Consider the following 13,676-nt stretch of genomic DNA (forward strand, 5'->3'; position numbering starts at 1 on the left):
TAAATAAACTTAAAAAAAATACCTTGATATTATGAAAAGGTAAGCAATAGTAATCTACACATACTTTTTATATGTAGATTTTTATTTATATAGAAGTATTGAGCACTCACTATATGATAAGCATTGCACTGTGTGCTAGCTGATTGGCCTTCTGGGCTGCATTTTGGCTACATGTGTTTTAAAATCTGTCTTTTGTACACTCAGTAGGTTATGGTTGTTAGCAACATTTCTGTCACACTGTTTTAGGAAATGTTGGTCAGTGTTATTCTTTTATTTTTAACAGTATGATTAAAAATCCGGTGTTTAAAAATTTATGCTCTGGGGTGCCTGGGTGGCTCAGTTGGATGAGCTCAGGTCATGATCTGACCTGAGTTCGAAGTCCGAGTAGGGCTCTGTGCTGACAGCTTGGAACCTGGAGCCTGCTTCAGATTCTGTGTCTTCCTCTCTGCTCCTCCCTGGCTTGTGCTCGCTCTCTCTCTCTCTCTCTCTCTCTCTCTCTCTCTCTTTCTCTCTCTCTCTCAAAAATAAACATACATTAAAAAAAAATTTTTTTTAATTTATGCTCAAATTGTGGGTCCCAGAGAAAGTTTTAAAAAGAATTGAAGTAAATAATATTATGTGCTAACTAAAACATTGAGAAGGATTTACAAATAACTATCAAACTATGGTGGAGCTTATAGAAATCAAAGAACAAGATAAGACTGGAAATGACCAAAATATTTGAAGAAATCAATACATATTATATAGACAAATCATTCCTGTGGCTTTCCTGGTTACATGTCTTTGTATTCTTATGAGAGGCCATTTTTATGGCTCTTGAAAGTATTCACTTAGTTAAGAAGCATTTGCTGGCACTTGTGTCTGGCTTAGTCAGTAGAGCATGTGACTCCAGATCCTTAGGGTCAAGAGTTCGAGTTCCACTTTGGGTATAGAGATTACTTAAAACAAACAAACAAACAAAAAAACAAAACCAAAAAAAGAAGTAGCAGCACTTGCTAAATTAGTAACTGGAGATCCTAGAAAGCAAGGTGCCAAAGAAAACAAAAGTTTTAATATGTGTTCTCCTTCAGACATTTTCTATTAGAACTATATATATATATATATATTTTTTTTTTTTTTTTTTTTGCTACCTTAATATTACAAAGCCTGGGGCGCCTGGGTGGCTCAGTCGGTTGAGTGTCCGACTTTGGCTCAGGTCATGATCTCACAGTTTGTGGGTCCAAGCCCCGCATCAGGCTCTGTGCTGACCTCTTGCTCAGAGCCTGGAGCCTGCTTCGGATTCTGTGTCTCCTTCTCTCTCTGCCCCTCCCCCGCTCACGCTTTGTCTCAGTCTGTTTCTCAAAGATAAATAAATGTAAAAAACAATTTTTTAAAAAAATATTCCAAAGCCTATCAGTGTGATTCCAGTTATCTTGTCTTATAGATAAGGAAAAATTTTACTTCAGTGCATCTGTCCTATGTGGAGCTGAGACACATGGGTCAGCAGCATCTGGGGCGGTATCCTGTTCATTTTCACCTGTGTGGGGACGTGGATCACAAGGGAGGGTACAGACACGCGACATTTGTGGATGGCTTGTCTATTCATCACAGCTTCTCAAGGTGCATCACTGTGCACGGAACAAATGGCCTGCTGGTACGTAGCCTCTCGTCACGTCGATGCATGTTGTCGGAAGCGTTAACTGTCTTCCATTGTCCCAACTTCTCAATTTGAGAGAAGTCGGCTCTTGTCCCGCATCCCTTACTCTCTCCTGCTTGTACTGAGAATTCCGGTGTTTTCCTCTATTCTCTTAAGAGATCAATAAAACCTGACACTTGACTTTGCCCCTCCCGTGAAGATTAAAACGTCTCTTTGCGTTTGTACTGAGCATGCTACATAGATAGCCTCGTCACTAACACCACAGTCGTTCGTGTTACCAGTGACATGATACGCTTGTGTTTCTGCAGATAAAAGACACAATTGGATTTGACACACTGGGTCATTGTTTCTTTTTGGAAGATGGTATTGAACAGAGAAATACTTTGTTCCACAATCTGGGACTCCTCACCAAACCCGGCACCCTCCTCCCCACTGATAGGAATAATACCATGTGCACTGCCATGCGAGAAAAAGTGTTTGGAAATTATGTCCCTGTGCCCGCCACGGACTGCATGTGAGTATCTGGCAGAGAGAAAACCTCATGTGTGGTGCTCAAGGCCTTTGACTCTGGGGAGAAGATGTTTTGGAGGACATTTTTAGCGGGCAGGATTTTTTCATTGACTGATGTTTAAATCACTTTAAAAAATGCCTTGCAGGGCTGTTTCGACTTTCTGGATTGCTCATCCCAACAATAACCTGATTAGTAATGCGGCTGCAGGCTCACAGGTAAGTAATATTAGATGCTTTCAGCTGTTTTGTATTCGTGTTTATAAGTATTTTGGATATCATATGGATGTAATGTAACGTGTGACTGTCTAACTCAAGCATGGCTTTGTTTTCGGCTACTGCCTGTTTTGTTGAAAGGAGGATACAGTTGATGGTTCTTCTGTTTCTTCCAAATCATTCATGCCAGTTAGTATTTATGAGTGTGGTAAGATAGATGCCAAATGGAAGAAAAGAGGTGGGCTGATATGTGGGTTTATTGTACCTTCAGAGTGTATTTTTAGTGTATAATTTGCAATCTTTCTGACTTCTATTTAAGTCATGTGTGTCCGAGTAACTGATCGTTTCAGTTTTTTTTTTTAATGTTTATTTATTATTGAGAGAGTCACACAGAGTACCAGTGGGGGAGGGGCAGAGAGAGAGGGAGACCCAGAATCCGAAAGCAGGATCCAGGCTCTGAGCTGTCAGTACAGAGCCCGATGTGAGGCTCAAACTCATGAATGGTGAGATCAGATGAAGTGAGAAGCTTAACTGACTGCACCACCCAGGCGCCCCTGATCATTTCAGTTTTTAATTCTGATGAACAAAGAAAGCCTTAGCTTTTCTTTATAGGAATGGATTATTCTGTAGAACATTATGACAGCGGTCATGCTGGTCAAAGGATACGTCTTTTTGTTAAATGCAGGGATCATCCACACTTAGGGGTTTTATCTCCTTGGCAAAGCAGGTCAACCCAACTCTGTACTTTATATTACTATGTGCCTTGAATTATTTCAGAGATACGCACACACACGAGTATAACTCAAGACAATAAGTGAACTATTTTTGGATGGCAGAAATAATTCCTGAAGAAAGCTGGAGAAATTTACATTCATAATTGAGTGTGATTTAAAACTGTTAGCTTATAATATAAAAGTGAATCCTGAAGACATTATACTATCATGATTATATCTGTGCTGAAAACCACAGTAGAGAAATAGGAGCTTTACACCAACACCTAAATATTCATATTTATATATCGTGACTATTAAAATTAAATAATTAAATGTAAAGACATACCTAGCATTGTTTCCCAGGACCAAGGGAAAGATAAGTTGAAGGAAGTATTTCTTCCCGATAACTAAAACACGGGCGTCTCTGGGTGATGGTGGAATTGACCTCTGCGATTTTCCTTAAAAACATAAAATGTAAAATTCTTACTTGACAGGGTAGAGACCTGGGCATTTAATCGTTTCAGGTTTCATTCATTCATTCATTTTTCATCCGATGTTTGTTGAGCAATCTGTCGGGGTTTGTGTTGAGAGTTCCTAATTAGAAGGGGGAGTTCTAGGGGTAAAGATGCGAGTTTGATATGCAGCCTCAACCTGGGATCATCTTCTGACCTGTGGTACGTTTCAAGTGAACAGTGAAGATGAAAACAAGTTGCAAATAGTTGATGAAAAAACGTAGGGTGAGGCTGCCAGAAGCCCTTCCTGGGGCTTGTGTGAGAAACGAAGAAGCGGGTCTCTTGTTTTCCACCCCGTGTTCGTTCTTCTTCCTTTTCGTTCTGTGAGTTCTTTCTTTTCTTTCTAGAAAAACTGTCCCCGCGAAGCTCATGTTTTGGCAAGGGTTTTCCTCCCAAAGGAAATCAAACTCTTTCTTCTTGTACGTTTCCACTGCCTTTTTACAGAGCTCCCTTTACCTGTTTTGACACCACAGTGTTTAACAGGAAACAGCAGCTACCCCCCATGTTGCCCCTTCCCCAGACTCCTGTTGCATCCTGGGAGGGTTCGCTTCTACCCTCCGCTTTTAAGGCCGTGGTATAGAGCCTCCAGATCTTCTTCTGTGGTCTGTTTTGTGCCCCCAAAAGTAGAGATGGCAAACACATTTTTTCAGGGTAGTTCCTCTATCGTGGAAAAATGTTAAATGTTACTTTCATTTTTGTGTGTAGGTGTATATGCTTTCCACAATGCATCTCTCTGTGCTCCTGCAGAGCTTTGCAATTAATTGTAATGTAGTACCTAGTATGTATATTTTTGTTCTCTCTTTCTCCTTACACTCTGAATTTTTTGAGAATAGTCTTACTATACACCTGGCACACAGTGGGCTCTAAACAAATATTTGCCGAATTTGAATCTGTAGCATACTTTGGGACTGTATGTTTACGTTGGAACATCCCATTCAATCCACGTTCTTCTACGTGAAGCTGTTTTTAGCATTGGGCTGGTTTTTAATTAAAATGTAAAATAAAAGCACCTGGGTGGCTCAGTCAGTTAAGCTTCCAACTTAGGCTCAGGTCATGATCTCACAGTTCCCTGAGTTTGAGCCTTTCCTCGGGCTCTGTGCTGACAGCTCAGAGCCTGGAGCCGACTTCAGATTCTGTGTCTCCCTCCCTCTCTCTCTGCCCCTCCCCTGCTCATATTCTCTGTCTCTCAAAAATAAATCTTAAAAAAAATTTTTTTAATGTAAAATAAAAAAAATGGTCATGGAGATTAAGATCATTTCATTTTGACTTTTATAGCTCATTTTGAGTATCAAAGATGTTTAAACTGTTCTGCTGCTCCTGTTGAGGTCAGGAATACTGAAATTGAACAGACAGGATCCAGACTGAGACAGCATCCTGATTCATGCGTGTGGTGGTTTTTTTTTTCTTTGGCAAAAATTTGCCTCGGGACAGGAAGGGCATTGGAGTTGTTTGAAAGAAGTCAGTGAGCTCTGCGTGTTGGCAGATAGTTGTTTAATGAATATGACTCATCTATTGATCAGGTTTGGAGGTAAACAGAAAAACCCTCATATTGCTAAAAGGCCGTGCTGTCCTGGTCACATGGAAGGCAGGCAGCCTTGTTTGGTTCTAACTCTGCATAACTTATTAAAGTAGATAACGATGGGAGAGTTATGTTTTGAAAATGAGTTTTGGCCTCAGCCAGGTATTTCTATCGAACACTGCAAGCAGAAGTAAATTTGTTTTTTAAAAACATGATTATAATGGCTCTGAAAGTGCTAGGTGAGTGCACAAGTGTTTATAGTCCATTCTGAGCCTGAGACAATGAAAAATTAGTGTTAAAAAGACTCATTTTGGGGGCGCCTGGGTGGCTCAGTCAGTTAAGTGTCTAACTTTTGGTTTTGGCTCAGGTCATGATCTCATGGTTTTGTGGGTTTGAGCCCCATGTCAGGCTCTGCACTGACAGTGTGGAGCCTGCTTGGGATTCTCTCTCTCTCTCTCTCTCTCTCTCTCTTTCTCTTTCTCTCTCTCTCTCTCTCTCTCTCTCTCTCTCTCTCTCTCCCTTCCCCTGCTCACGCTGCCTCTGTCTCTCTCACTCTCAAAATAAATAAATAAACTTAAGAAAATTTTTTAAAAAAGATCCATTTTTGTTTCTGAAGCACTTAGTCTATTGAAGCCATTTCATAGGGTGGCTTTATAAAATAAGGCTTTTAATGATCTCACCCTTTTAATTACAGGATGCTGGAATATGGTATTTATTCCACAAGGAACCTACTGGAGAATCCAGTGGATTGCAGCTCTTAGCAAAACCAGAACTCACTCCGTTGGGTATATTTTATAACAACAGGGTCCATTCAAGTTTCAAGGTAGGTTCCTAGGCCTTAACAAAATCAGTTCATGTGACTTACAGGGTGAAGGATGGAATGCTGAGAAATACAAGTGAGAAATGTCAGTTTTAGGTAAAACCTGTCATCACAAAAAGTAATTTGTGATTAAAAAAGCAGACACAGGGGCGCCTGGGTGGCTCAGTCAGTTGAGTGTCTGACTTTAGCTCAGGTCATGATCTCGTGGTTGCTGGGTTCAAGCCCCACGTCTGGCTTTGCACTGGCAGTGCAGAGCCTGCTTCAGATTCTCTGTCTCCCTCTCTGTTCCTCCCCCTTTCACCCTCGCTGTCTCAAAAATAAACATTAAAGAAAAATTCTTAAAAAGGAAAGCAGACACATTCAGGATTACATACCGGATCCCATTTATACACACCCAGGCATATATACCAACACATGCATGTGCATACAATCTGAGTAACTACAATGATGGACTTGATCCCTGTGTCCTTGTCCCTTCCCTCACTCCTACCTTCCCCTCTTCACTCCTTCCCTCCCTCCTTCCCTCTCACCTTCTTTCCAATCGTTAGTACCTATTAGGGATGTACACATTAGATGATATGCTTCTGTGGGTTAAGGAGCATACTTCCTTTCTTCTCTCAGTTCACAGTGCTGGTAGAATGTCCTATTGGGCATTTCATACGAATTATGTGGTAAAATACTGTTTATGATATTTGGCCCAATTTAAAATGATACAGATCAACTAAAGCAAAAGCCATTTAGGAACACCGGTTTTCATGATATTTAGTATTTATTCCCACCCTCAAGTGATAAATGTATTTGCCTCCTGTTGTGCTTACAAGGCACTTGGGTATTTTCACTATGTAATATAGTGCCCAGATTCTTTACCCTGATGTGATCCATGTCAAAGTTCAACAAATACTTCCCATTTACGATGCTGAGAGGATCCTGTAAAGACCTAAGTGTGCTATAATTTAAAGAGCTTAGCATCACTTAAACACTTGAGAGAGCAAAAAACCTTGGTCAGAAGCTGAGTAGTTGATTAAGGCCAGTAATTATTGAGAGTACCATTTCAAAGTGGAAATCCTTAAAATTTTCTAATGGTAGTGATATAAAAAAAATCCTATTCTAATTAACTTTTAATGTCATATACCAGAAGTGCATGTAGTAATCTATTCTATTGATTAGAAAAATATCATATCTAAATAATGAGCGGATGATTAGGTTTTAAATTGTTTAATTTGGGACTGACTGTCCAGAATGATACTTTACAGCCAAGGGAAACAGAACCCTTGGGGTCCTCAGACAGTAACCTGTCATCTTTGGATAAGCTGTAAATATACCAACACTGACCTTTTTGCTTTGGTTGCTCATGACACCCGAATCTGCATCTGGCACAGGTCAGTCATGTCTGATTTCCAACTGACATTTGGCTGTCTCAGGGACACATCACTAAAGTGTGTTCAAAACTCAAATCCTTATGTGTATCCCTAGACCCATTCCCATATCTCTGTCTCACTGAATGAAACCACCGGCCACCTAATTGCCCAAACAGAAAGACAGGAACCTTTATCGCTCCCTCTCCCTCACCCTTAGATGTTTTGTTCATTGCTAAGCAGTATCTACCTCATAAAGAATTCTCGCCGTATCCATTTGCCCCCATTACTACTGCCCAAGACTCTGTCATCTTTGTTTTTCTTCTGGATTACCAGGGTCATGTCCTACCTTATCTCTTATCTCTCTTTTTGCCCCTTTCCCTTTCTGATCCATTATCCATCCTGTGGGTAGAGCATTCATTCTTAACGTGCGGTTAATTACATTGCCTTTATTAAAAGTCTCGTTAAATGGACTCCAGCACATTGACTCTATGTTGTCCGCCATTTGTTTCTCTTCAGCCTTCTTCCTTGCTTTCCCCTCCTCCATACATTTCCTGTTCATCCATCTAAGTCTCTTCTCAGATGTGCCCTGCTCTCCCTCATTTCCAGACTTTTTGTACCAACGATTTCCTTGAGTACTTTGCTCTGGGTTTTTCAGCTGCTTCCCACCCATGCACCGCCAACCTTCATCCCAGCCCATTCTTTTGTGTGGTTCGGTCCTCCCCATCCCTCATCGTTCAGCTTTAGGAGGTCACTGTTTTGAGGAGACCTTCCCTGAATCCTCTGTCTCCCATCATTGAGGAAGGTCTCATTTGGTGCCTCTTCTTACATGCTGCTAAAGCATCATCTACTCACTTCATCACTGCTTATCATACAGGATGGTAATTGTTTCTTTAATTGCGTGTCTTCCTGCTACTGGATATGCCAACAACAGCAAAGACCATGGTTTCCTTGTTAATGCATCACGCTTGGTGCCTCCCACAAGGTAGGCACCAAGTAAATATTTGTTGAATGACTGAATACATAAAATTATAAAAATATCCAGAAAGGTAGTTGTTTTCATAAAACCTTGCTCTTCACTCCTCTCCCTTCTCTTTGGTGGATGTGATAAGCTACAGGTAATTTTCATGAGTCATGAGAAGTATATCGATATAACTTAGGACTCATGTTCACTTCAGTCCCTTATTATATTTTCCAGGCTGGCTTATTTATTGACAAAGGTGTCAAAACAACCAATGCTAGTGCGGCAGACCCAAGAGAATACCTCTGTTTGGATAACAGCGCAAGGTAGAGTCCGTCCTTTTACATTACATTCTGGCCCTATCTTGCCAAAACAAAACTTCCTGAGTTGTAAGTCATTGTGCTCTGTTTTCCAGTAACCCATTTAAACTAAAGTTTTCAAAGCTTGTGGGAAGGCTTTGGGGAAACTCTTTTTTTCTCCCCCTGCTGTTCTAGGTCCTGTGGCTGGTTTGTTTGTTTTAAAATATTATTGAGATGCCAGAGAAGTTGATACTTTCCCCTTTTTTCACCATTGTAAATTGATGTTAGAGAGATATTCAGAAAGAGAAAGAAAAAGGAGAGAGAGATGTTGAAAATAGGGTCTACATTTGGCCTAACATAGAACACGATTCATTGAAAAACAAGCTAAGACATTTTGGTGTAATTCCTGAAAACCAAGGCCTATCGAATTTATTGTTAGTGGTCAAAATGGAACATTGCATTGAAATGTATTTCACAGAGAAAGGTCTTGAACTTGATGAGCAAGCTAGTTTGGTTCAGTTGTTTGTAGTCTCAGAGTCCCATCGTCTCTGGGCTCTATGTTGCCCCCCTTTGTAACCGCAAAATGTGGTTGGGATAGGGAGAACATTTCAACAGAGTTCTTCTATGTGCTCTATAAGAGCCAAAATAAATAACATGTCTCCAATGGAAATAAAAGTTTCTGGAAAAGATGGCAACTTAAAGTCCTATTCAACAGAAACTGCGTACTTGTTTTTTTCCTGTACTTCAAGTTGATTGACCAACTTAGTTTCTTTAGTATTATTATTATTATTATTATTATTATTATTTTAATTTAATGTTTGTTTATTTTTGAGAAAGAGAGACAGAGTGCAAGCGGGGAAGGGGCAGAGAGAGAGACAGGCAGACAGACAGACAGACGGAATCTGGAGCAGGCTCCAGGCTCTGAGCTGTCAGCACAGAAAATGACACAGGGCTCAAACTCACTGCAAGATCATGACCTGAGCTAAAGTTGGACACTTTGGGGCGCCTGGGTGGCGCAGTCGGTTAAGCGTCCGACTTCAGCCAGGTCACGATCTCGCGGTCCGTGAGTTCGAGCCCCGCGTCGGGCTCTGGGCTGATGGCTCAGAGCCTGGAGCCTGCTTCCGATTCTGTGTCTCCCTCTCTCTCTGCCCCTCCCCCGTTCATGCTCTGTCTCTCTCTGTCCCAAAATAAATAAACATTGAAAAAAAAAAAATTTTTTAAAAAAATAAAGTTGGACACTTAGCAGACTGATCCACCCAGGCGCCCTACCAACTTATAGTTTCGAAAGGGTGCTAGGTTTAATAGGCTCTTTTGATAGATATTTAAGAAAAAGACACCAGGCCCTACTGTTCACAAGGGAATAAGATAGGATCCTCACTGTAGGTTGGTACGTCCACTTAAGTGTGAGGCAAGATCTTTGCGACACAGTAATAAGGCACGAGGCCAGGAGAAAACTGGAGAAAGTACAGTTAGTAAAATTACTCATCAGGACTACTTAAAGGTCAAGTTGAGCCTGAAATATTTTAAAGCAATGATCAGATGACATTTGAGAAACCAGGAAACTCTGGACGTTATTTAAATAAAACACAAGTTACTGGACACCTAATAGCTAAGTAAGATATGAAATGGAAAGATAGGAGATAAACTTTAAAAGAAAAAGGAGCATAGAGATGACAGTGGACATGAACCAAGAAGAGGATATTAACTCGCAAAACAAAGAAATCTTTGCTGACAGGACACGGCTGCTTTTTAAGAGTTTATTTTAACTGGTAGAACTAGTAATGTGTACTTTGCTTAGTATTAACAGAAAAATGCTTAAACACAACACAATTGATTTTCTCTTCCCTGCCTTAAAAAGTTGTGTGTGTGTGTATGAATGGATGAATGAGAAAATATATTTCAGAAATTCATTGGTGCTTTAATCAGGCTTGACAGTAAAACAATTTATCCATAATGGCATGAGAAGTTCTTTACTGGGTATGTGTATATATTATGATAATGGTAATTTTTTCTCTGCTCTTCATTATTTCTCTTACCAGTTTATAAATGCATACATAGTGGGAATTAGACTCCATTTAGAAGTTGTTACTGGAAAGAACTGATTATGGAAGATGAATAAGACATTTGGCAGTTGGTGTATATATTTAATTTTGTATAAACTCATGTGTAGAATATGCCCACGTACATTCATACAGTCCAGACATGAGTAAGAATGATAAAACACTAACACAATGAGTAATAAACCAGCCCATGAATTAAACATAAGGCTCATGGGATCCAGAAGATATTTAGTCTGTACAACAAAGGGAAAGTTGACTCAACAATTAATCAGACGAGCCTTTCCGTGTGTCTTCAAGATGTGAAATTATTGGCATCCAAAGATGGGAAATTGTAACCCAAGAAAGCTCTTGGTGTCAGATTGGGACGTTTCGTCTAAGGGAATGAAAGAGCACAGAAACCAGGTAGTATTTAAGGCCAAGGCCAATTAAAGGAGGTTGGAAAGTGTGCTGAAAGCTCGTGAATGAGGATGGTGAAAAATTGGGAAAGTTAGCTATCGCCTACAGATCAAGTGGGAAAGAGGTTAGAAGTAAAGGGTATCCAAGCAAGCAGTCAACAATTGATGTATATGGATTGGAATTTCAGAAAAGGTGAGATGGCTACAGCAGAGAATCAGTGTTGCTTTAGGATCCTCTTTTTTTTTTAACTTTCTTGTAGAACATTGTGTAGTCTTCTTTCCAGAACTCTTCCATCTGCTTGATACTGCGTAATGACTGCAAAGCTGTTTGGCAGCAACCGCAATTACCAGAGAGTGGGTGATGGCCCAGAGTCAGACATTTTACCTATTAGGTCAGAGCTCTTTACTGTAAGGGGTCATGTACACAATCTAAGGACGGGTATAAAGCTTCCAGACTGGTCTCCTATGGTCCATTCTCTACAGTCCTTTCACCAAGTAGCAGTGAGTGACCAGTTTATAAGAAAAAAGTGAAATCAGTTGTATCACTTCCTTGATTCCTTGTTTCTGAAGACTGTCCGTCTCCCTCCCCCGCCCCCCTCTCTATCCACCTGCTTTATTGAGGTATGACTACCATCTAAAAAGCTGTGTGTATTTAATGTATACACCTCAGGGAGTTTGGGGATAGGTATACACCCACGAAACCATCACCACCATCAAGGTCATATACATAGCCATCATCTCCCAACGTTTTCTCACCTTCCTTTATTGTTATCATTAAAAAAATTTAAGAATATTTTTTATGTTTTTGTGGTAAGAACATTTACCCTAAGATCTATTGGCTTAGCAAATTTTAAGTGCACAATAGAGTATTATTAGCTAAGGCACTGTGCTGTATTATAGACCTCTAGAATTTATTTATATTGTATAACTAAAACTTTGTACTCTTTGACCATCACCTGCCTTGTGTCCTGCTCTCCCTAGGCCCTCACATTGCCTGGCATATGCTCACCTCTCTGTCCTCTGCCCTATGCTTCTTACTCTCCAGCCAATTTATTTGTTCCTTGGCCAAGCTCACTCATGCCTAAGGACCTTCTCACTTGCTGTTTTCTGTGCATGTCGTCTTCTCCCATGATAGCATCTACTGTGCCAGCAACTATGGTAATGACATTTGTGCAAATGGTATTTCCTGACTGCATGGTTTGAAAATCTCAGCCTGCTGAATTGGTTTTTGGAAAATTATCTAGTTGTTTCTCCCCCATCCTCACCCCCCAGCTTTGTAAAAATTAAGATAGAAATGATCTTTTTTAAAAAATAGGTGGCCTTGGGACGCCTGGGTGGCTTCATCAGTTGAGTGTCCTACTCTTGATTTCGGCTTAGGTCATGATCTCATGGTTCATGAGTTCGAGCCCCTTGTTGGCCTCTGTGCTGACAGCATGGAGTCTGCTTAGGATTCTCTCTCTCTCTCTCTCTCTCTCTCTCTCTCTCTTTCAATAAACAAACATTTAAAAACCAGGTGGCTTTATAGAATTATTTATTTGATTTATATAGTGGTTGACACCAATTTTTTTGACCTTTTCATTAAGGTCCTTGTAAGTGTTGTAGAAGGAAGAGAAAGAAGAAGTAAAATTCAGTCTTTGTAATTGCCAAGTTAATTTTAAAAATACACTCTGTTTTAAATTTAGGCATTTTAAATATTGAACTAGTTTTATCTCTGTATCTAAAACATCTCACTAGCACACAACTCAAATAATACTCTAGTTTGCATATATGTATGTTAAAATACCTGATTAATTTATTCAGTGTGTTTATATTAGTGTCATGTATTTAAGAATTTGTGAAAACATACCAGATTTCCTGGTCTGAGGTTTTTGTTTATTTGTTTTGAAATGGTTTTAGTGCTTAGAATGTTCTGTAGTGTCCTCTTCTATAATGTAAGTTGCTTTAAAACAATAAGAAAATATGAAAGCAGTTCTTGGGAAACTTCTATAAATAAATGTAATTTTTTTTCAGTATCTGAAATACAAATAATTAAGTTGTAAATTGTGCATTAAGATTTTGTTTGTCTTGGTCATATGTAAATCCTGCCTTCTGACACTTAAGCTTACAATTGTAAAATAAATGATTTCCAATGCTTGTTTAAAAAGTCCTTTTTCTTCTTCTTCTTTTTTTTTTTAAACTCCAAGATTTAGGCCTCATCAGGATGCGGACCCTGAAAAGCCACGTGTTGCTGCTTTAATTGACAGGCTCATTTCTTTTAAAAATAATGACAATGGAGCTTGGGTCAGAGGGGGAGACATTGTCGTTCAGAATTCAGCGTAGGTATTCTCTACAAAGTCATTATCTGATGGCACCTATGTGTTTATTTTTTTAAGGCAATTTAAAACAACCCAGTGTGCTGAAAATACAGTGATAGTTTCTGGAATCATATTATTATTATTATTTTTTAAAATTTATTTATGTTTAGTAATCTCTACACTCAGTGTGGGGCTGGACCTCACGACCCCGAGATCAAGAGTCACCCGCTCTCCTACCTGAGCCAGTGGGCACCCCTGGAATCATATTACTATTATTACTAACAGACGGGGTGAGCTCTGAGGAAGTGTTTGCTCGCGCTCATAGGCAGCAAATGTTTGGAATCGTTCTTTCTGTTGCTTTTATTGGAATTGAACTCATCTGGTGACAC

The 13,676-nt window shown here is 39.8% G+C and overlaps 1 protein-coding gene across 4 annotated transcripts in view; it reads left to right on the forward strand.

The window, feature by feature from the left end:
* CEMIP2 (cell migration inducing hyaluronidase 2) overlaps positions 1 to 13,676 on the forward strand; it is an 87,181-nt gene that overhangs the window by 41,585 nt on the left and 31,920 nt on the right. For all 4 annotated transcript variants that reach the window (XM_047830773.1, XM_047830772.1, XM_047830774.1 and 1 more), the window contains 6 exons: positions 1,424 to 1,633; positions 1,945 to 2,150; positions 2,293 to 2,362; positions 5,798 to 5,926; positions 8,477 to 8,565; positions 13,177 to 13,308. In XM_047830773.1, coding sequence (XP_047686729.1) covers positions 1,424 to 1,633; positions 1,945 to 2,150; positions 2,293 to 2,362; positions 5,798 to 5,926; positions 8,477 to 8,565; positions 13,177 to 13,308 — 836 coding nt within the window. The remainder of the gene's footprint in view (positions 1 to 1,423; positions 1,634 to 1,944; positions 2,151 to 2,292; positions 2,363 to 5,797; positions 5,927 to 8,476; positions 8,566 to 13,176; positions 13,309 to 13,676) is intronic.

Source organism: Prionailurus viverrinus, chromosome D4, assembly GCF_022837055.1.
Source record: "Prionailurus viverrinus isolate Anna chromosome D4, UM_Priviv_1.0, whole genome shotgun sequence".
Lineage (NCBI taxonomy): Eukaryota > Metazoa > Chordata > Mammalia > Carnivora > Felidae > Prionailurus > Prionailurus viverrinus.